This window comes from Salmo salar, chromosome ssa27 (genome assembly GCF_905237065.1).
Source record: "Salmo salar chromosome ssa27, Ssal_v3.1, whole genome shotgun sequence".
Lineage (NCBI taxonomy): Eukaryota > Metazoa > Chordata > Actinopteri > Salmoniformes > Salmonidae > Salmo > Salmo salar.
This window is the reverse complement of record NC_059468.1, coordinates 13,275,860-13,297,892: the sequence shown is the minus strand read 5'-3', so window position 1 is coordinate 13,297,892 and position 22,033 is coordinate 13,275,860. Positions and strand designations below refer to the sequence as shown.

The following is a 22,033-nucleotide window of genomic DNA, read 5'->3' as shown; positions in this document are numbered from 1 at the left end:
ATGTGCACTGTGGCCTACTACAAAACGAAACGTCATCGTGGGTGGAGTTATCACATGATATGAGCAACCACAAAAACTTTCCTGCAATGATTTACCTTGCCGCACCTGTCAAACAACCCAACCTTACTTGAGTTTCACATTACGACAAAAGTCTGAAAAACACTTCCTGGGCCAATTCCAGTTTTTACTATTTTAATCTTATGGAGCAACATGCAGCCTAGACGTCGGGTAAGTCAGTTTAACTACGACTAACTAAGTACATCAGTTCAAAGTTCCTTATGTCATGGATTTAATGGCACTGGATAGGTAGGTTAAGGTCCAGTATCTGGAGACCAGAGACCCACAAAAACGTTTTTGCGATATGGACATAGTGCGGAAACGGAGAACGCAATGTTGTCGCAAAATCAGATACTCTAAACCAGACCCAGAAAACAAGTTTGTGACATTGCTTCATTTTAAAGTAATCTGTTTCCGTACTACGCCTATATTAAAGTAAGAATATGTTTTTTCCTTATTAAACAACTGCATCTCATTGGTAGTCTACTACTAGTAGTAGAATATAAATCAGTATGTCTTGTGCGTGCAGTGGGCATTAGAACGTTGATAAATCGCACTCCGTAGAGGAAGGTACACTTCATCCATTTAGAGATTCAAAATCAAAGTTCAATGTTCACTGATGACTCTCAGCTCATTAACTTATCAAATGGATTGTTTACTGTGTGCCTGCAAACCATTGTTTCACTCTTCCCTTTCAGGTGAATCAATAGGACTTGGCTTTATAAGAATGAGGTTTGGCACCAAGTTGTTATATGGAATATAATTGTAAATGTTGAATAGTCACTTTGAATAGTCACTTTGCAGAAAGACACACTGGCCAATAGTTGCACACACAGCCTAGACAGGAATATCATACGGACAGAGACGGGTGAGAAACAGTGATGTCCGTGCACCTGACTTTAAATCCAGATGAAGACAGAGCCGGAGGGCCTTCTAAAACCAGTGGGTCTACTGCTGCAGGACCTCAAACACCTGGAGCGGAACAGGGCCTAGAGCACAGGAGGATGGATGAAGAGAAGGGGGAAGAGGATGAGAAGCAAGAGGCGAAAAAGGCAACCAGCTCAGCTGCCTTGGAGCCTAGCACTTTGCTGTGGCTGGGAGACAGAGAGGGAGAGAAAGGAGGTGTAGCGTCTGAGAGTGAGGGAGCTGAAGGGGATGAGGAGAGGGAGGAGGAGGTAGAGAGGAGAGGAGGGAGCACAGAGCTTCTGGAGGGACAGGAGAGCCAGCCAGAGAGTGAGCGAAAGGCAAAATGGAGAGAGAGCATGCCAGAGGGAGAGCGATGGAGAGATGATGTGGATGCAGTCCAAGGCGAGGAAAGGGATGGTTCGCTTGCAGATGATGAGGAAGAGGGGGAGGAAGGACCAGTGCCAGAGAAGGTTGCGCAGGTCTTCACTCCGACAGTGATAGTGCGTCCATCTAGCAAACGGGAGGAGTTCCCACTCGAAAATAGCAAATATGGGGAGATGGATACTGAGAAGAGACCTTTCTTAGAGCCCCAGACACCAACAGCCCCACCAGTATACTACTACCCACAGTGGACAGAGGAGCCGGACAACTACACACGTATGTACCAGTGCCGGACCAATACCATTAATACTAATTGGGGTCAGTTCCATTTAAGTTCTTATCCGTTTAGGGATTGATGTGCATTCCTATGAAGAAAAAAAAAACATTGTCATTATGTAAAGTTTTTAATAAACAGTATATCAACACAAGTGGATTCTAAAAAATGTAGGTTACATTATCATTTTATTTGATCTTTTCCCCTCTGATTAGACATGTTTTAGCGCTAATGACACCCCAATGGTGTAACCAGCTTCCCCCTGAAGCTAGGACAACAGAGTTCCTGCCCATCTCCCGAAAACATCTGAAACCCTAACTCTTCAAAGAGTATCTAAAATAATCCCACAGCACCCCCCCCCCTCCTCACTCCTGATAGCTACTTTATTGTGGGAAAATGTACTTACTGTGATATGTGGTTGTCCCACCTAGCTATCTTAAGATGAAAGTCGCTCTGGATAAGAGTGTCAGCTTAGTGAATAAAACGTAAAAATGAATTTCTTTCCTGTTGTGAGAAATTGGTATGAAAATTGTCATGTAAAATATGAGGCAGCATAGTAAGAAGTCTACATATATTTCCTATCGTCATCGACCAAAGAAATGGCTGTTTTATTTTTTTATTAATACTTCTCAAGTTATTGTATTTTAAAAACACAATTTTCCCCAGGTTTGGCTGTAGTTTTATTGAACCCAGATTCCTCTGTTATTTAGATATGTGTGGTGGTAGTTGTGGGGATGTTCTGAAACTTGGCCTGGGCATTGGTGCTGCAGCTGTTCTCTTCCCTCTACTTGTATGGGGCGGCTATGCACTTTTGCCCTTTGATGCCCCACCCCTGGACAGCGCCCCTCTCAGGCTGGTGTACACACTGCGCTGCTCCTTCTTTGCTGTCATACCCATTATGCTAGGTAAGACTGTGGACTATTAGGGTTGGGCTGTGATATGTTATCACCTATTAGAGATTATTGAATAGACTAGATGTGTTACTTCATTGCTCTTGGCAATGTTAATGTTTTTATTGCTTTTTTTGGTACTCTCCCAATCTTCCTCTACCTCGGTCCTCCCCCCCTGCACTGTCTTCCTCTTCCCTCCACCTATCTCTTCTCCTCCCCCCCCATCTTTCCCCTCCCACCCCCTCTCCCAGGTGTGCTGGTGCAGGGGTTGGCGCGGCTGCGCTACGGCGCCCTGACACCCCTCTACGAGGCCAAGGTGGGGGAGGAGAGCCGGGAGGTGGCAGTCCACCGGCACTACGTGGGCGACTCGCTCTCCCTCTTCCTACTCTACTTCCTGCAGCTGGCCGTCATGGCCACCTACATCAGCCAGGACCTGCTCAAGTTGGTGCCCCTGCTCACCATCGTCTTTGCCTTCGGCAGGTGAGTGCCTGTCTGCCTGTGTGTGTGTGTTCACTACTCAGTCTCAGTGGTAGCAGTGCATTCTGCGTTGTATGTTTATTTGTGTGAATGAATGAATGAAAATGTTATTTTTCGTGTCAAATCGCCAATTGTCAACCCATCCCTTACAGGATTAATTGACACAAACAAACACTACAATAATTCGCTGTGGTAATTGAATGATAATTATTCTGGTTATGTGCATTCACTCTGCAGTTAGCAGAGATGTAGCCGATGTGGAATCACTAGATAGTTTTGAGATTGGGCGTGCGTATGCAGTGCAGTCAGCCTAAAATGCAGCCATTGTTCCCCTTTTTTCAACAAGGGACATGGCTTTTGTGGAGGGATAGGTAACGCTGCTTCGTGGGTGCGGAATGGGTTGTGTTGTGCATAGGAATGCACCAATATGACATTTTTGGCCGATACCGATATGTTCCTTGTCAAAAAAGATGATACAGGTAACATATTTTTTTTAATTGGCGGCCTTTTAAGCATTCTAGTACTATTAAATATCTGAAACACACACACACACACACACACACACACACACACACACACACACACTGACCAAAAAGTTATTTTGTTGGCATTTACGTATTTCCCCATTACCAGTAAAACATAATCAAAACCTATTTCTTACACTTGCTGTGCTGTTTCATGCTCTGCTGAATCTCAACCAGGATTTCATCATACATGTCAAGTAGTGTCGTTTCAGCTCTGTCTGTCCGTGACCTCTCTTCCTCGATGCGCACTGTCACTGTGTCCGTTTCCATCTTGTCCAGCTGTGTCTAACATTTCACGTAAACCCTGTTTCTTGTCTGCATCGAATTAGCGGTCCTTGTACCTAGCATCGAGCATGGTGGCGACACAGTAGAGGCTCAGAGAGAATGCCACCGAATCGCTTGTTCACAGCCTCTAGTAGAGTACTTTTCCAAGTTAACCCCACGGTCTGTGTTGAGCAGGCGTTTCGATGCCATGACAGGGTATCACGTCTGCTGCAGATGCATATATGGCAATGGTCTATTTGCATATAAGGATACTGCAGCTCTGATTGTTTATGCCGCTTGTCAATGCAATAGAATCCTACTCCGACGCATTCTGCCTACAATAAAATCTCTAGTTAAGTTCTTTGTTTCAGTATGTTGCATTGAAAGTGGCTAATATTCTGTTGATTAGATCACAATTACCACAGTAAAGGGAAAGGCTGTTAGTGTTAACAGGGAAAACTCTAGAACAGTGGTCACCAAATTTTTCTGAGTCAAAATGCAAGCTGAGATCTACCGCTCATATAATCTTTACACATGACTTAAAAAATGTACGCCTATGCAACATTAACCAATTAAAAAGACTACTGAAGCAATGAGTTGCCCTGCCAATGCATTGTTGTACGGGCCATTTAAAAAAAAAAATCTATTTCAAAATTTGAGGTAGGCTATATGATAACACCTGTAATAGATCTGTAGTTGTATTACTTGTGAGGCACGACCAAATAATTAGCTTTTTATTTGTATTTTACTGGGCTGGTTGTGCCTACATCTGATGGTCAGCGGAGGGAGAGAGCAGCAGACTGAGGGTCCGCCTGTCAACGTCCCTCTGCTCTCCCTTTCCTCCCCTGACACTGAACAAAAAGGGACACAGTCTTCCAGCTGATGGCAACTCCAGTCGCACTGCATCATTTCTGCCTCATGCACAAATTCATGTTGCTCCTATGAGCAGAGAAAGTGAAATATTCCTCAATACTAAAAATGACCAAAGCCGCTAATAATAATAACAACGCAAGCCTATAGATAAACTTTCCTACTCATTCTTTACGGCTACAGTGCTTGTTGGAGCACTGAGTGGAAATGGGAAGAATGTGCATTTTATGGCTTATAAAAGTGTTGACAGTGCTAAGTAAGAACTTAAACATGAACTCACTCATAAAAACAGCAGCTCTTTGCTGTATTTGTTGTATTTGTATTTGTCTAGTCATGGTTTTAAGTGTTGAAATCTCACAGTATCAAGTTTGCTGTATCTTTCTTTTATGTCTGCTACGTTACTGCAGACACTGTAATCTGAGCCATCCGATTGGCCAGCGGTAGGCCTATAGTGCACTTGATTTGCTCTCCGGGCCTGCCGGGAAGGCAGAGTTTGTACCTTCAGACACATGAAATGGTACAAAATGGCAACAGTTGTCTACCCGGCACGCAGGGCAGCTGAATTGGGTGCACCTACCGGCAACAGCCTGAGACAAAAAAAAAAGCTTTATCGTTGTTTTTTTGCATAAATGTTTGACTAGGAATGCCTTGGATCGACCGGTAGGTGACCACTGCTCTAGAGTGAAGTTCAATCTCGTGCTTCTTTCTGTGGACTAATATTTATTCTGTGTGCCAGTCCCAGAGGGAACATTGCTTATCACCAATCCATACTTTCACCCAACATTGTTATCCTTATCTTTTCTAACCTAATAATGTTTGTAAACACTTACAGTACCAGTCAAAGTTTGGACACACCTACTTATTCCAGTTTTTTTTTTTTTTTTTTTTACAATTTTATACATTGTAGAATAATAGTGAAGACATCAAAACGATTAAATTACACATGGAATCATGTAGTAACCAAAAAAGCGTTAAACAAATCAAAATATATTTTATATGAGATTCTTCAAAGTAGCCACCCTTTGCCTTGACAGCTTTGCACACTCTTGGCATTATCTCAACCAGCTTCATGAGGTAGTCACCTGGAATGCATTTCAATTAACAGGTGTGCCTTGTTAATTTGTGGACTTTCTTTCCTTCTTAATGCGTTTGAGCCAATCAGTTGTGTTGTGACAAGATAGGGGTGGTATACAGAAGATAGTCCTATTTGTTAAAAGACCAAGTCCATATTGGGGCAAAAACAGCTCAAATAAGCAAAGAGAAACAACAGTCCATCATTACTTGAAGACAATGAAGGTCAGTCAATCCTGAAAATTAAGAACTTTGAAAGTTTATTCAAGTGCAGTCGCAAAAACCATCAAGCGCAATGATGAAACTGGCTCTCATGAGGACTGCCACAGGAAAGGAAGACCCCAGAGTTACCTCTGCTGCAGAGGATAAGTTAATTAGTTAATTGCACCTCAGATTGCAGCCCAAATAAATGCTTCACAGAGTTGAAGTAACAGACACATCTCAACATCAACTGTTCAGAGGAGACGGTGTGAATCAGGCCATCATTATCGAATTTCTGCAAAGAAACACTACTAAAGGACACCAATAAGAAGAAGAGACTTGCTTAGGCAAAGAAACATGAGCAATGGACATTAGACCGGTGGAACTCTGTCCTTTGGTTTGATGAGTCCAAATTTGAGACGCGGAGCAGGTGAACGGATGATCTCCGCAAATGTAGTTCCCACCGTGAAGCATGGAGGTGTGACGGTGTGGGGGTGTTTTGCTGGTGACACCCTGATTTTATTTAGAATTCAAGGCACACTTAACCAGCATGGTTACCACAACATTCTGTAGTAATACGCCTTCCCATTTGGTTTGTGCCTAGTGGGACTATCATTCGTTTTTAACAGGACAATGATCCAAAACACACCTCCAGGCTGTGTAAGGGCTATTTGACCAAGGAGAGTGATAGATGACCTGGCCTCCACAATCACCCGACCTCAACCCAATTGGGATGAGTTGGACCGCAGAGGGAAGGAAAAGCAGCCAACAAGTGCTCAGCATATGTGGGAACTCCTTCAAGACCGTTGGAAAAGCATTCCTCATGAAGTTGGTTGAGAGAATGCCAAGAGTGTGCAAAGCTGTCAAGGCAAAGGGTGGCTACTTAGAATCTCAAACATACAATATTTTTGATTTAACACTTTTGGTTACTACATGATTCCATATGTGTTATTTCATAGTTTTGATGTCTTCACTATTCTACAATGTAGAAAATAGTAAAAATAAAGAAATCCTTGAATGAGTAGGTGTGTCCAAACCTTTAACTGGTACTGTACGTGTTTACATACGTTCTGTATTTTATCTCCATGGACCATGCAAAACAAACTCACCCAATGTCACTTCTTCTATAGGCTGATCTACTGGGTTTGTGTGGCCCAATTGTCTGATCTTGTTGTGATCTCTCACCCTACAGGCTGATCTACTGGGTTTGTGTGACCCTAGGCAGCAGTGTGAGGGGGTTAGGCTTCGGCCTCTCCTTCCTGCCCATACTGGTCATGTTGGGTGCCAACCTCTACTTTGTGTGCTCGTCACTCAGTGAAGGGGCTGTCTTTGATGTGGCCCCGCCCACCACCCCACCTCCCAGGCAGAGTTGGTGGGGCTAGGAGGAAGAGGAGTAGATCCACCCAATTCTGAAGATTAAATGGACCCCCAGTCCCTAGACACTTAGACCTGAAAGGATTAGATATTACCATGTAACTTATACCTACAGTATCATATGTACACTTTGCCTTCTGATAGACCAGAGGCACGTTCCTTAGGCAAATGTTGTGCAACCTTGCAGATTGAAATGTATTCCTTACTCTACATACCGAGATGCAAGTCTGTTCTCAACAATATAACACACAAGTTCCCCAGTGTTTTGCCCTACTGAATAATTTGAGTGAAGAGTTAGAAAATTGTTGGCACCCACTCATTGTCATGGTGTTTGTTTTGGAAGGAGACAGGGAGAATAATCAAGTTCCTCGGCTTGGATTTCATGTCCTTCATCTGGAACATATTGGATCACATTGAACAATGGTTTAGGGAGAGCTGGACAACACATTAAGATGAGGTGAGGCTAGTAACAGTTAGCCACCCCAATGAAGTTGCCTGTAGTTGAAGGATTGTGATATGTCTTATGCCATACATAAGCCAAAGAGGAATGGACCATCCATAAAATAAGACATGTAAGGCCTGGGTTGTGTTCATTAGGCACAAAACGTAAAACTTTTTAAAAAATGTAGCAAAGGAAAATTAGCGTTTAAAAATTTATTTATTGGACAAGCCCAGGTTGTTCTTCCCCAGTTGTCTGTCTGTTTTCCTCTGTTTGTTGCCTAAACCACAACTTTGTGCAGTACATCCTTACTAACTAGAATTGTGTTTTATTCTAATCTCATGGCTTTGGTGAAGGATGGTCCAGAGCCTCACTGGAATGTTTCATAATGAGCTATGACGACATGACTAGTCAGCACTATACAGTACATCCTGATGGGGGTGGTCTTCCCCAAGTTATTAAAATGTATGAAGACTTAAGTGCCAACATTGAAGTATAAACCTAGTGCAGAGTTGACTTTTTTTGAATGCGTAAAACATAAAATCAATGTGGATATTTTATTATTTCTTCAACTGTGCAATGTTTACATTTATTTCATTTCTACAATAGTACAGCATTTACTACTCCCACAATGAATGGGAATGAAGAATATGTTGATAATTGATAGCTATTTAAGAATGTGTTATGTTCATTATGTCTGTACAGTACCATAACCAATGCACATACTTTGTCCTGTTTGTATATGGCAGACTGCTCATAATTGTTGTATTTCTTTTGGACATTATCTTTCAATGTTTACACTCTCTTAATGGAACGATGTGATTCAGATAATAAAGCAGCTACTAATCTTGCATTTTGTCATGACATCATGAAGCCAAAGGATGAGACAAGGATTGACAGTAACTAGTTCAAAAGCACTGGTGTGTATTCATGGATACCAAGGAATTGGCCAAGAAAAACATACGTTATTTTGTATCTTTAGTCTCAGTGTTTCCTACATTCAGCCTCTTGCAAATTGAAGGAAATGTATCTCACTGGAGAAAGCGTCCGAACAAAACAGCACCCCTCTCTCAGTATGTGTAGCATATGATGCCGTCTGGTCAAAAAGAGTATGTGACATTGTTGCAGCCCATAGCATTGAATGCAAGGGAAGTCAACAAACCCTTGATAAAAGTATCAAATAATAGCCAATCAGTGTTGAGCTAAACTGAGTGAGCTCAGCTGTGAATGGTCCTTGCACGCCAAAAAAAAAAGTGTTAAGGGAAGCCAGTTTGGATTTGGCTTCAGACAAATCACATCAGAAACCAAATGTCATTGACAGAAGTAAAACTTGAATTGTTGCATCTCGTTGTCCTCCGATGGCTAGCTAGCTAAAATTGGCCCTTTCCTGAATTAGCCATGGATGGAGATAAGGATTTGGACTTGTGGTTTTACTTAATTCTCAATACTGGCCAATGATTTTAGTGTTTCTGATCCAACCATAAATTAATACATTGTGCCCCTGGCCTGAGAGGATGGAAGTTCAACATTTTTATTTATTTAACCTTTAAGATAGTTAAGAACAAATTCTTATTTACAAGACGTCCTACCAAAAGGCAAAAGCCCTCCTGCAGGGATGGGGGCTGGGATAAAAGAAAATATATAAACTACCGTTCAAAAGTTTGGGGTCACTTAGAAATGTCCTTGTTTTTGAAAGAAATGCAACTTTTGTGTACATCAAATTGATCAGAAATACAGTGTAGACATTAATGTTGTAAATGACTATTGTAGCTGGAAACGGCTGATTTAAAAAAAATATATATATGATAATCTACATAGGCATAGATGCCAATTATCAACAACCATCACTCCTGTGTTCCAATGGCATGTTGTGTTAGCTAATCCAAGTTTATCATTTTAAAATGCTAAATGATCATTAGAAAACCCTTTTGCAAATATGTTAGCACAGCTGAAAACTGTTGTTCTGATTTAAAGAAGCAATAAAACTGGCCGCCTTTAGACTAGTTAAATATCTGGAGCATCAGCATTTGTGGGTTCGATTACAGGCTCAAAATGGCCAGAAACAAAGGCCTTTCTTCTGAAACTCGTCAGTCTATTCTTGTTCTGAATAATTAAGGCTATTCCATGCGAGAAATTGCCAAGAAACTGAAGATCTCGTACAACGGTGTCTACTACTCCCTTCACAGATCAGCGCAAACTGTCTCTAAGCAGAATAGAAAGAGGAGTGGAAGGCACCGGTGTACAACTGAGCAAGAGGACAAGTACATTAGTGTCTAGTTTGAGAAACAGACACCTCACAAGTCCTCAACTGGCAGCTTCATTAAATAGTACCCGCAAAGCACCGGTCTCAACGTCAACAGTGAAGAGGCGACTCCGGGATGCTGGCCTTCTAGGCAGAGTTGCAAAGAAAAAAACATACCTCAGACTGGCCAATAAAATCAAAGATTAAGATGGGCAAAATAACACAGACACTGGACAGAGGAACTCTGCCTAGAAGGCCATCATCCTGGAGTCGCCTCTTCACTGTTGACATTGAGACTGGTGTTTTGCGGTCATTTTCGCTTAAAATGACATACCCAAATCTAACTGCCTATAGCTCAGGCCCTGAAGCAAGGATATGCATATTTGAAAGGAAACACTTTGAAGTTTGTGGAAATGTGAAAGAAATGTAGGTGAATAACACAATAGATCTGGTAAAAGATAATACAAAGACAAAAACAACCGTTCTTTTGTATTTTTTGTACCATCATCTTTGAAATGCAAGAGAAAGGCCATAATGTATTATTTTGGCCACTAGATGGAAGCAGTGCATTTTCAAAGTTTTAGACTGATCCAATGAACCATTGCATTTCTGTTCAAAATGTTATATCACCAAGACTGCCCAAATGTGCCTAAATTGTTTATTAATAACTTTACATGTTCAAAATTGCGCACTCTCCTTAAACAATAGCATGGTATTCTTTCACTGTAATAGATACTGTAAATTGAACAGTGCAGTTAGATGAACAAGAATTTAAGCTTTGTGTGCCAATATCAGATAGGTCTATGTCCTGGGAAATTTTGTTGTAACTTTCAACCTTATGCTAATCGCATTAGCCTACATTAGCTCAACCATCCCGTGGAAAGGACACCGATCCAGTAATGAAGCTGCCAGTTGAGGACATGTGAGGCATCTGTTTCTCAAACTAGACACTCTAATGTACTTGTCCTCTTGCTCACTTGTGCATCGGGGCCTCCCACTCCTTTCTATTCTGGTTAGAGCCAGTTTACACTGTTCTGTGAAGGGAGTAGTACACAGCGTTGTACAAGATCTACAGTTTCTTGGCAATTTCTCGCATGGGATAGTTCTCGCATGGGACATCTCTCAGAACAAGAATAGACTGACGAATTTCAGAAGAAAGTTTTGTTTCTGGCCATTTTGAGCCAGTAATCGAACCCACAAATGCTGATACTCCAGATACTCAGATTGCTTCTTTAATCAGGACAACAGCTTTCAGCTGTGCTAACAATTGCAAAGGGTTTTCTAATGAGCCTTTTTAAAATGATAAACTTGGATTAACTAACACAACGTGCCATTGGAACACAGGAATGATCGTTGCTGATTATGGGCCCCTGTACGCCTATGTAGATATTCCATTAAAAAAATCTGCCGTTTCCAGCTACAATAGTCATTTAAAACATTACATGTCTACACTGTATTTCTGATCAATTTGTTATTTTAAATGGACAAAAAGTAGCTTTTCTTTCAAAAACAAAGACATTTCTAAGTGACCCCAAACTTTTGAACGGTAGTGTACAGCGAGGGAAAAAAGAATTTGATCCCCTGCTGATTTTGTGCGTTTGACCCACTGACAAAGAAATGATCAGTCAATAATTTTAATGGTAGGTTTATTTGAACAGTGAGAGACAGAATAACAACAAAAAAATTCACAAAAACACGTCAAAAATGTTACAAATTGATTTGCATTTTAATGAGGGAAATAAGTATTTGACCCCCTCTCAATCAGAAAGATTTATGGCTCCCAGGTGTCTTTTATACAGGTAACGAGCTGAGATTAGGAGCACACTCTTAAAGGGAGTGCTCCTAATCTCAGTTTGTTACCTATATAAAAGACACCTGTCCACAGAAGCAATCAATCAGATTCCAAACTCTCCACCATGGCCAAGACCAAAGAGCTCTCCAAGGATGTCAGGGACAAGATTGTAGACCTACACAAGGCTGGAATGGGCTACAAGACCATCGCCAAGCAGCTTGGTGAGAAGGTGACAACAGTTGGTGTGATTATTCGCAAATGGAAGAAACACAAAGAACTGTCAATCTCCCTCGGCCTGGGGCTCCATGCAAGATCTCACCTCGTGGAGTTGCAATGATCATGAGAACGTTGAGGAATCAGCACAGAACTACACGGGATGATCTTGTCAATGATCTCAAGGCAGCTGGGACCATAGTCACCAGGAAAACAATTGGTAACACACTACGCTGTGAAGGACTGAAATCCTGCAGTGCCCGCAAGGTCCCCCTGCTCAAGATAGTACATATACATGCCCGTCTGAAGTTTACCAATGAACATCTGAATGATTCAGAGGACAACTGGGTAAAAGTGTTGTGGTCAGATGAGACCAAAATGGAGCTCTTTGGCATCAACTCAACTCGCCATGTTTGGAGGAGGAGGAATGCTGCCTATGACCCCAAGAACACCATCCCCACCGTCAAACATGGAGGTGGAAACATTATGCTTTGGGGGTGTTTTTCTGCTAAGGGGACAGGACAACTTCACAGCATCAAAGGGACGATGGACGGGGCCATGTACCGTCAAATCTTGGGTGAGAACCTCCTTCCCTCAGCCAGGGCATTGAAAATGGGTCGTGGATGGGTATTCCAGCATGACAATGACCCAAAACACACGGCCAAGGCAACAAAGGAGTGGCTCAAGAAGAAGCACATTAAGGTCCTGGAGTGGCCTAGCCAGTCTCCAGACCTTAATCCCATAGAAAATCTGTGGAGGGAGCTGAAGGTTTGAGTTGCCAAACGTCAGCCTCAATGACTTGGAGAAGATCTGCAAAGAGGAGTGAGACAAAATCCCTCCTGAGATGTGTACAAACCTGGTGGCCAACTACAAGAAACATCTGACCTCTGTGATTGCCAACAAGGGTTTTGCCACCAAGTACTAAGTAATGTTTTGCAGAGGGGTCAAATACTTATTTCCCTCATTAAAATGCAAATCATTGTATAACATTTTTGACATGCGTTTTTCTGGATTTTTGTTGTTGTTATTCTGTCTCTCACTGTTAGAATAAACCTATCATTAAAAGTATACTGATAATTTCTTTGTCAGTGGGCAAACGTACAAAATCAGCAGGGGATCAAATACTTTTTTCCCCTCACTGTATATATACAGTTGAAGTCGGAAGTTAACATACACCTTAGCCAAATACATTTAAACTCAGTTTCACAATTCCTGACATTTAATCCTAGTAAAAATTCCCTGTCTTAGGTCAGTTAGGATCACCACTTTATTTTAAGAATGTGAAATGTCAGAATAATAGAGTGATTTATTTCAGCTTTTATTTCTTTCATCACATTCCCAGTGGGTCAGAAGTTTACACACTCAATTAGTATTTGGTAGCATTGCCTTTAAATTGTTTAACTTGGGTAAAATGTTTTGGCTAGCCTTCCACAAGCTTCACACAATAAGTTGGGTGAATTTTGGCACATTCCTCCTGACAGAGCTGGTGTAACTGAGTCAGGTTTGTAGGCCTCCTTGCTTGCACATGCTTTTTCAGTTCTGCCCACAAATCTTCTATTGGATTGAGGTCAGGGATTTGTGATGGCTACTACAATACCTTGATTTTGTTGTCCTTAAGCCATTTTGCCACAACTTTGGAAGTATGCTTGGGGTCATTGTCCATTTGGAAGACCCATTTGCGACCAAGCTTTAACTTCCTGACTGATGTCTTGAGATGTTGCTTCAATATATCCATATCATTTTCCTCCCTCATGATGCCATCTATTTTGTGAAGTGCACCAGTCCCTCCTGCAGCAAAGCACCCTCGCAACATGATGCTGCCACCCCGTGCTTCACAGTTGGGATGGTGTTCGTCGGCTTGCAAGCCTCCCCCTTTTTCCTCCAAACATAACAATGGTTATTATTGCCAAACAGTTCTATTTTTGTTTCATCAGACCAGACAACATTTCTCAAAAAAGTACGATCTTTGTCCCCATGTGCAGTTGCAAACCATAGTCTGGCTTTTTTATGGAAAGTTTGGAACAGTGGCTTCTTCCTTGCTGAGCGGCCTTTCAGGTTATGTCAATATAGGTCTCGTTTTACTGTGGATATAGATACGTTTGTACCCGTTTCCTCCAGCATCTTCACAAGGTCCTTTGCTCTAGTTCTGGGATTGATTTGCACTTTTCGCACCAAAGTACATTCATCTCTAGGAGACAGAATGCATCTCCTTCCTGAGTGGTATGACCGCTGTGTGGTCCCATGGTGTTTATACAGATGAACGTGGTATCTTCAGGCATTTGGAAATCTCTCCCAAGGATGAACCAGACTCTTGGAGGTCTACAATTCTTTTCTGAAGTCTTGGCTTATTTCTTTTGATTTTCCCATGATGTCAAGCAAAGAGGCACTGAGTTTGAAGGTAGGCCTTGAAATACATCCACAGATCACCTCCAAACGACTCAATTGATGTCAATTAGTCTATCAAAGCTTCTAAAGCCATGACAATTTTCTGGAATTTTCCAAGCTGTTTAAAAGGCAGTCAACTTAGTGCATGTAATCATCTGACCCACTGGAATTGTGATACAGTGAATTAATCTGTCTGTAAACAATTCTTGGAAAAATTACTTGTGTCATGCACGAAGTAGATTTCCTAACCGACTTGCCAAAACTATAGTTTGTTAACAAGAAATTTGTGGAGTGGTTGAAAAATGAATTTTAATGACTACAACCTAAGTGTATGTAAACTTCCAACTTCAACTGTATATGACAACAAAACCCACCGACATGTAGCATGCTAATGTTAACTAGCTGGCCTGGCACATCGTTGCCCATGAAAGAAAGTTAGGCTAGAGAGCAAGCATTTTAGCCAGGTAGCCTAGGACAACAAACTAGAAGCGTGTACTGACAGTCAGACTGTTTAGGAGGATGGCATTGGCGTTCCCCTACAAGTAGGGTGAGTCAACATGTTTTTTCTACTTGCACAGACACAGAAATCAGTACCTTAAGTTTATTAAACTAAATAGTTTTTGGGTATATTTTAGTTGTCACTGTATTTATCTAATCACCTAAGCTTAGTATGTGTTGAAGTTGAAATGTTGCTTCAATAGCGGAGTAGAGGTCGACCGATTAAATGGGAATGGCCAATTAATTAGGGCCGATTAAGTTTTCATAATCGGTAAATCGGTATTTTTGGAAACCGATTTTGCCGATTTGAAAAAAATATATAGTTTTACACCTTTAACTAGGCAAGTCAGATTAAGAACACATTCTTATTTTCAATGACGGCCTAGGAACGGGGGTTAGCTGCCTTGTTCAGGGGGGATTCGTTTTTGCAACCTTTGGTTACTAGTCCAACGCTCTAACCACCTGCCTTACATTGCACTCCATGAGGAGCCTGCATGGCAGGCTGACTACCTGTTACGCGAGGGCAGCAAGAAGCCAAGGTAAGTTGCTAGCTAGCAATAAACTTATCTTATAAAAAACTATCAATCTTAACATGATCACTAGTTAACTACACATGGTTGATGATATTACTAGTTTATCTAACGTGTCCTAGCGTTGCATATAATCGATGCGGTGCCTGTTAATTTCTCATTGAATCACAGCCTACTTCGACAAACGAGTGATGATTTAACAAGCGCATTTGTGAAAAAAAAGCACTGTCGTTGCACCAATGTACCTAACCATAAACATCAATGCCTTTCTTTCACTGCTCTTGCGTTCATTGCACGCAGAGTCAGGGTATATGCAACAGTTTGGGCCGCCTGGCTCGTTGCGAACTAATTTGCCAGAATTTTACGTAATTATGACATACCATTGAAGGTTGTGCAATGTAACAGGAATATTTAGACTTAGGGATGCCACCTGTTAGATAAAATACGGACCGGTTCCGTATTTCACTGAAAGAAAAAACGTTTTGTTTTCAAGATGATAGTTTTCAGATTCTACCATATTAATGACCTAAGGCTCGTATTTGTGTGTTTATTATATTTAAGTCTATGATTTGATAGAGCAGTCTGACTGAGCGGTGGTAGGCACCAGCAGGCTCGTAAGCATTCATTCAAACAGCACTTTCGTGCGTTTTGCCAGCAGCTCTTCGCAATGTATTGCGCTGTTTATGACTTCAAGCCTATCAACTCCCAAGATTAGGCTGGTGTAACCAATGTGAAATGGCTAACTAGTTAGCGGGTGCGCACTAATAGCGTTTCAAACGTCACTCGCTCTAAGACTTGGAGTAGTTGTTCCCCTTGCTCTACATGGGTAACGCTGCTTCGAGGGTGGCTGTTGTCGATGTGTTCCTGGTTCGAGCCCAGGTAGGAGCGAGGAGAGGGAAGGAAGCTATACTGTTACACTGGCAATACTAAAGTGCCTATAAGAACATCCAATAGTCAAAGGTATATGAAATACAAATCGTATAGAGAGAAATAATCCTATAATAACTACAACCTAAAACTTCTTACCTGGGAATATTGAAGACTCATGTTAAAAGGAACCACCAGCTTTCATATGTTCTGAGCAAGGCACTTAATTAAACGTTAGCTTTCTTACATGGCACATATTGCACTTTTACTTTCTTCTCCAACACTTAGTTTTTTGCATTATTTAAACCAAATTGAACATTTTATTATTTATTTATGTATTATATTAAGTTAAAATAAGTGTTCATTCAGTATTGTAATTGTCATTATTAAAATGTAAAAAAAAAAATTACATTTATTTTTTATTTATTTTGTAATTTTTATTTATTTATTATTATTAAAAAAAATATTATTTTTTAAATCGTCCGATTAATCGGTATCGGCTTTGGTCCTCCAATAATGGGCATCGGCGTTAAAATCAAATCGGTCGACCTCTGTAGTGGAGGCAGCTCCTGTTTTTGTTGCGACAACTCAGTGGTTCTAAAATCAGTTGTCCAAAAATGTCAGAAACATTAACTTGCTTGACCATACTGTAGGTCATGTAACTGTTTGTTACATGCAATATGTTTTGTGATGAAACAAATGTGTGGTTGAATTTATTCTGCCACTGTGTCTTGTCTCGGCCTTAGATCTCTATCTATCTATATCACGGCGTCAAGCCATATGAACTAACAGGTTATAGTACAAACAATTATCACAAAGCATGTGTGATAACAGGTTGTAATTTGGCTTTTTTCCCCTGGGTTGGCTTCCCCTTTGATTTTACCCATGCACCGTTGCTGTTCAAAACAAAACAGATACCCTTTTTCACTCAATTTGTCTATTTAATATATAAAATACGGTAAAACATACACAAAAAGGATAAGGTTAAGGGACTTGGGATACTTTGGTACAACAAAACACTTGTAAAAGCGGTATAGAATGTTCATAACATATCAGTGCATACATTGCATATGAAAATATACACAAAATGTATATAATTCTCAAACAACAAAGTCTTTACAACAAAAAACCCAAAGCAGACTAACTGAACACAATATATTATCAATCATTTTCATATATTTTACTTATGCTACATTTTTATGAGGTTGTCTTACTCATTTGTGATGCATTTTGTTAATGTTGTATGTAACATGAGCGTTTCGTATAATCCCATGCATTTACTTGTTTTAATTGCTCATTTCAGTTTCCCCCACATAAATATTTTCATATCTTAAATCAATATTGCAGCATTTAACTGGTCTTGTCCTTCATTGCATTTGCTATATCACAATAACTGATCGTGCAATTTTAGCAAGTTGTTTCAAGAAAGGAAACCAGTTTCATATATCATGTATATAAGGGCGATTAAATAAAAAGGTTGAATATCCTACACAAAATACCAGAAAAATAAAAGCTCCGTAATACAACAATAATAATAAGTAACTGTCACCAGCACAAATTAACACTTGAAAAATGAGATCTAGAAAACATTTTACACAAGGAAAAAAAAAAGGGTGCAGGTTTTTCATTGACCATTATAGATTGTCTTGAGACTACATTGCTAGATTGGACAGAGAACCTTTTGTACATGAGTGACCTGCAATAGGCAGGGTGTTAAAACCAATCAAGTGTGGTGTCAAATGTCTCATGAACCAAAGAGGGACCTCTCCCTCAGACTGAGGTGGGCGTGATAACACATAAGTTCAGATAGAAATGTAGTGTGTAGAAAAGAAACCCCTTTCAACAAATTGGGCCTTTGTTCTTCATTCTAGACATTACATTTCTATGTGAAATGTTGCACCCCACTAGATAAGTCACTGGTGCCAGCCATACGCACTGAACCCTGGGATTCACCTGAGCAGGCAATGAAACTAAATCTGTGTTGCATAATGGACTGTAGTTACATTTCTAGAAATCAACACCACCTACTTACATTGTGTTAAATAGGACAACTCCATTTGACGAAGCTCACGGCAGAGTGTGAAGCATATGAAAACATGATTTCATATAGGATAAAAAGTAATTTCAAAAATCGGCAAATTACTTTATTTAAAGTCGCTTTTGTTTTCACTCAACCTTAGTGTATACTGTAGTTAAAAGTTTGATCATTTTAAGACAAAATGCCATGATTCAATGCAAATGTCACATTGTGCTACTTTCAATAGTAGAATCCATTTCATTTCTATAACTTGTGTTATAGTGGTCTATCATTTGACTTTGATAACTGGGGATTGGGTTCAGAGCGTGAGGCCAAAGGACGTGTTGACACCGAAGCCAAGCAGGCCTCTAAAGAGTGAGTGAGAGAACGTGCACACCGTCAACACTAGCATTATATTAGGTTACTGAAACAAACTCCTCGGCTACTGCGGCAGGACTCCTGCATCGTAGCTCGAAATTACAATCACACTCATATGCAAACAGATCCACTGAGAGAATGACCACATTATTTGTTTTAGGGATACCTAGCAAAGTCTATGCAAATATACTCATATGTACACACATCGTCCGTATTGAAAAGCCAACTGAAGCTATAGAAATATAGAATGTGTTTTTGAATTCTGCTGAAACAGCGCTTTTGAAACATTGCAAAGAGCTGCAGAAAGCTAAGGGAACATCAAACGCTTTTGTATAACGGGTGATTTTATACAAAGGTTCACTCTTAATTCCCCAAAACGATCTACAGTTAAACAGTTCTAACCTTTAACAACGGGTCTAAAATGCCAAGAACATACCAAATACTTCCCTAAAGAGAGCAACCAGAAGTCCAAAACAAAAAAACTTTAAATATGCATTGCATTGGGGTCTTCTACTAGTAGAATGAGCCTTTAGAAGTCCTCTGACATGTATCCCTGCATCTAGCCTAATTTCTGGAGCAACAAAGAATGCAACAATTCCTTCAAAATCAGAATGGAAAACAGGTGATGGATGACTCCAAATGCATCTGAGCAGAGAGAGGGCAGACGCAAAGGCTATGAGTGTTTCCTGTTGTTTCATAGAGGTTTGTCAGTCATAACTGAACAATATTCTTCAGTGTCCCTCTACCGCGTCCGAGGCATTTGGCATTTAGGAGAAGAGGTTGATATCGGCACTCTGGCAAGGTGCTCATTTTGGCCTTGGCTGACAGTGCCAGTTGACCGCAGAGTGCCACCACCTGAGGCTTGGGTGTTGGAAATTGGTGGCAGCGGTAGGATCCATTCCTGTATATCCCTGACCGACCGGACATCCTGTTTTTGCCCGTCTGGGTCTCTTCGCTCAGTGCCACCGATGAAGCTGAGCCAACAATCTTCGCAAACAGTGCTCGTCAAAACAGAGTCATTCCCAAAGTGCATTTTGAAGGGGGGGGGGGGGCGGCCTTTGTGGAAAACAGACAGTGCTAACTGCTAATTATATATCTAACAGAACTGAAGAGACAATATGGCAGGAAGTCCCACGGTGAAAACAACCAGCACTTGTCGAGCAAACACAGCATAAAGCCATCCATCATACTGTTACCGATACAGTCGTGCTCAAACTAAATACGTGACGGTGTCGACTGTGTCGTCTCACGAATCTAGAGTCACTTTTACAAGTGGTATAAACAGCAACGAGCAGTCGAAACGTTTGAGAATGTTCCATTTTAAATCCATCCGTTATCCTCAAGTCCTGATTGCGCAAGTGTCAATTCCCACGAAAAACAAACTGAGTTTGAGCGAGACCGCGTCGAGATTCAATGCGCCGCCCCATACAAAATCCAACACACTACACCATCCTCCCCTCAGGTGGAACACAAGCCCATACGTTTCTCTCTGCTTGGAGTCCTGGGGAGCCGGGTAGGTGGTTGTAAATTCTTTGGATAGAGGCAGGGAAGAGGGGATTGTGTGGTGGTGGGTGGCAAATGTCAGTGGGGAGGGTTCAGCGTGTGTTGGGGGAGGGGCCTGTGTTCGGGGTGCTTCAGGGGTCGATGACGTTGGCGGCGTGGCCTCTATGTGACCCACGCGTCGAGTCTCATGCGTTTGATGTTGGCCCCCTCCTGCTCCACCTCATTCTGGGCCCGCAGGAGCTCCACCGAAGGGCTGAAGTCAGGAGGCAGGGAACGACCACGGTTGCCCGCTGCACTTCCGCCAATGCCGCCGCCTGCCCCAGGGTCATCCCGGTCATTGCCCTCGTAGGAGCTGCCGTTGCTGCTGAGGCTGTGGGCGGGGGAACGGCCGGTTGGTGGCTCCAGGCACAGTAGGGAACCAGGGTACTGTGGCGGGGGCACGGTCGTCTGGTTGCCCCCTCCAGAGGAGGACGGCGGGGGGCACGGTGAGCGGCGGTCTCGGCCGGGCGAGATGGGTTCAGACTTGATGCTCACATTGGAGTTGGTGTTGACAGTCAGCATGGCGCCTTGAGGTATGTGGCTCACCGGCCTGAGCGTCAGATGGAGAGAGAGAAGTGCAGGAGATGGGGGGGGAACATGGACAAAAAGCCACAGCACAGAGATGGAAATTAAGAAAGAAAAGGAAGACAAGATGGATGAGAGTCAGTTTCACCTGACAATCAATTACAATATATTGGAAAACAAGCATAATGACAGGCTTCTGATGTGAAGTTTCAGACGCAATCCCTTATTACAAGACAGAGCACCAACAAGACATAGTGGTAGCAACACCATTTGAATCAATGATCAAATCCATTCCAAGCAATTGGCAAGCAAAAGTAACCCTCAAGCTCCCAAAATCCATACAAAAACAAGCCAACAGCATTAGAAAAGCATGAAATTGCCTGTGTATGAAGGGTGGTGATTTGGCTATGGAAAAATTATCCAGAAACTGGGTTTTTCAGAAATTCCAGAATTTCTGAAAAACTTGGGAACTTTGGTAGTTTCCAGAATTTTGCAACCTTACGCCCGTTTAAGAGACGGTGGAAACCACCATCACAGAATTGACATGCCGGGGCAGCCAAAAGCGCACAGACATTACACAGTACGGAGAAATACAGTACCGGCCCAACCACTCATCTCTACCCAAGAGGAGGTTGGACTGCGAGGCGCTGTGGGGAGAAAGAAACATTGGAAACACTTGCAAAAGAAAATGACAGTAAGTAGTTATGCATGTGAAAGGTGTGCAAGGGGTGTATGAGTATTCACCAATCTACCTATCCATCTATACAGCAATTTAAACAAGCATAGATGGATAATACATTTATTGAGAGGTCATAAATAGATTGAAGTTGAGCCCAATCCCATTTCTTCCAATATAGGAGCATAAAAAACATTTTCAGGGGCGGAAAATTACATTTCATGATTTTCATAAGTGGTCTCTGGACAGTGTTGCCGGATTCAATGTTGGGCAGTCCTATGGTTAATGCTAATATGTCACCGTGTGGAAAAGACAACTCCCTTCCTTTATAATAGACATTGCGTGGTGTGTGTGTGTGTGTGTAAGTACAGTATAATTGACATTGTCCTGAATAACATTATTCTGAAAAGGGGTTGTGTGAAAACATAGAATAGAGAACAGTCCCCAACCACCCGAAGGCACACATTCACCTCAGATTGGCTGCCAGACTGGAGATCTGGCTAGACAATTCCCCGCTCTGTTTGTCCATGCCCCACATGCTGTGGACAAGAGGAGAGAACACACTCAGTCACACAAGCTGAGTGTGTGTGTGTGTGTGTGCGCGGTGGTGGCAATTTTGACCGCTACAATTTGGGTCAGT

General features: G+C 41.7%; 2 protein-coding genes across 10 annotated transcripts in view; one reads left to right on the top strand and one right to left on the bottom strand.

Moving 5' to 3' along the window:
- The first annotated feature begins 29 nt into the window (after nucleotides 1-29).
- LOC106588307 (transmembrane protein 79) lies at nucleotides 30-8,579 on the top strand. 2 transcript variants are annotated; one of them, XM_014177140.2, is made up of 5 exons: nucleotides 31-228; nucleotides 756-1,620; nucleotides 2,329-2,523; nucleotides 2,760-2,988; nucleotides 7,108-8,579. In XM_014177140.2, exons 2-5 carry the CDS (start codon nucleotides 939-941, stop codon nucleotides 7,295-7,297), a joined length of 1,296 nt encoding a protein of 431 aa, XP_014032615.2. In that variant the 5' UTR covers nucleotides 31-228; nucleotides 756-938; the 3' UTR covers nucleotides 7,298-8,579. The 2 variants fall into 2 exon arrangements, with proteins under 2 accessions (XP_014032616.2, XP_014032615.2); XM_014177141.2 differs by lacking the exon at nucleotides 2,329-2,523 and having other exon boundaries at nucleotides 30-228.
- Nucleotides 8,580-17,175: 8,596 nt separating this feature from the next.
- Nucleotides 17,176-22,033, bottom strand: part of LOC106588308 (myocyte-specific enhancer factor 2D homolog) — a 31,425-nt gene continuing 26,567 nt past the window's right edge. For 4 of the 8 annotated variants that reach the window (XM_045709578.1, XM_014177142.2, XM_014177143.2 and 1 more), the window contains 3 exons: nucleotides 21,864-21,932; nucleotides 21,317-21,364; nucleotides 17,176-20,742 (listed from right to left, as the gene is read on the bottom strand). In XM_045709578.1, coding sequence (XP_045565534.1) covers nucleotides 20,316-20,742; nucleotides 21,317-21,364; nucleotides 21,864-21,932 — 544 coding nt within the window. In that variant the 3' untranslated portion in view covers nucleotides 17,176-20,315. The remainder of the gene's footprint in view (nucleotides 20,743-21,316; nucleotides 21,365-21,863; nucleotides 21,933-22,033) is intronic. The other 4 variants (XM_014177146.2, XM_014177147.2, XM_014177149.2 and 1 more) reach the window with 2 other exon arrangements.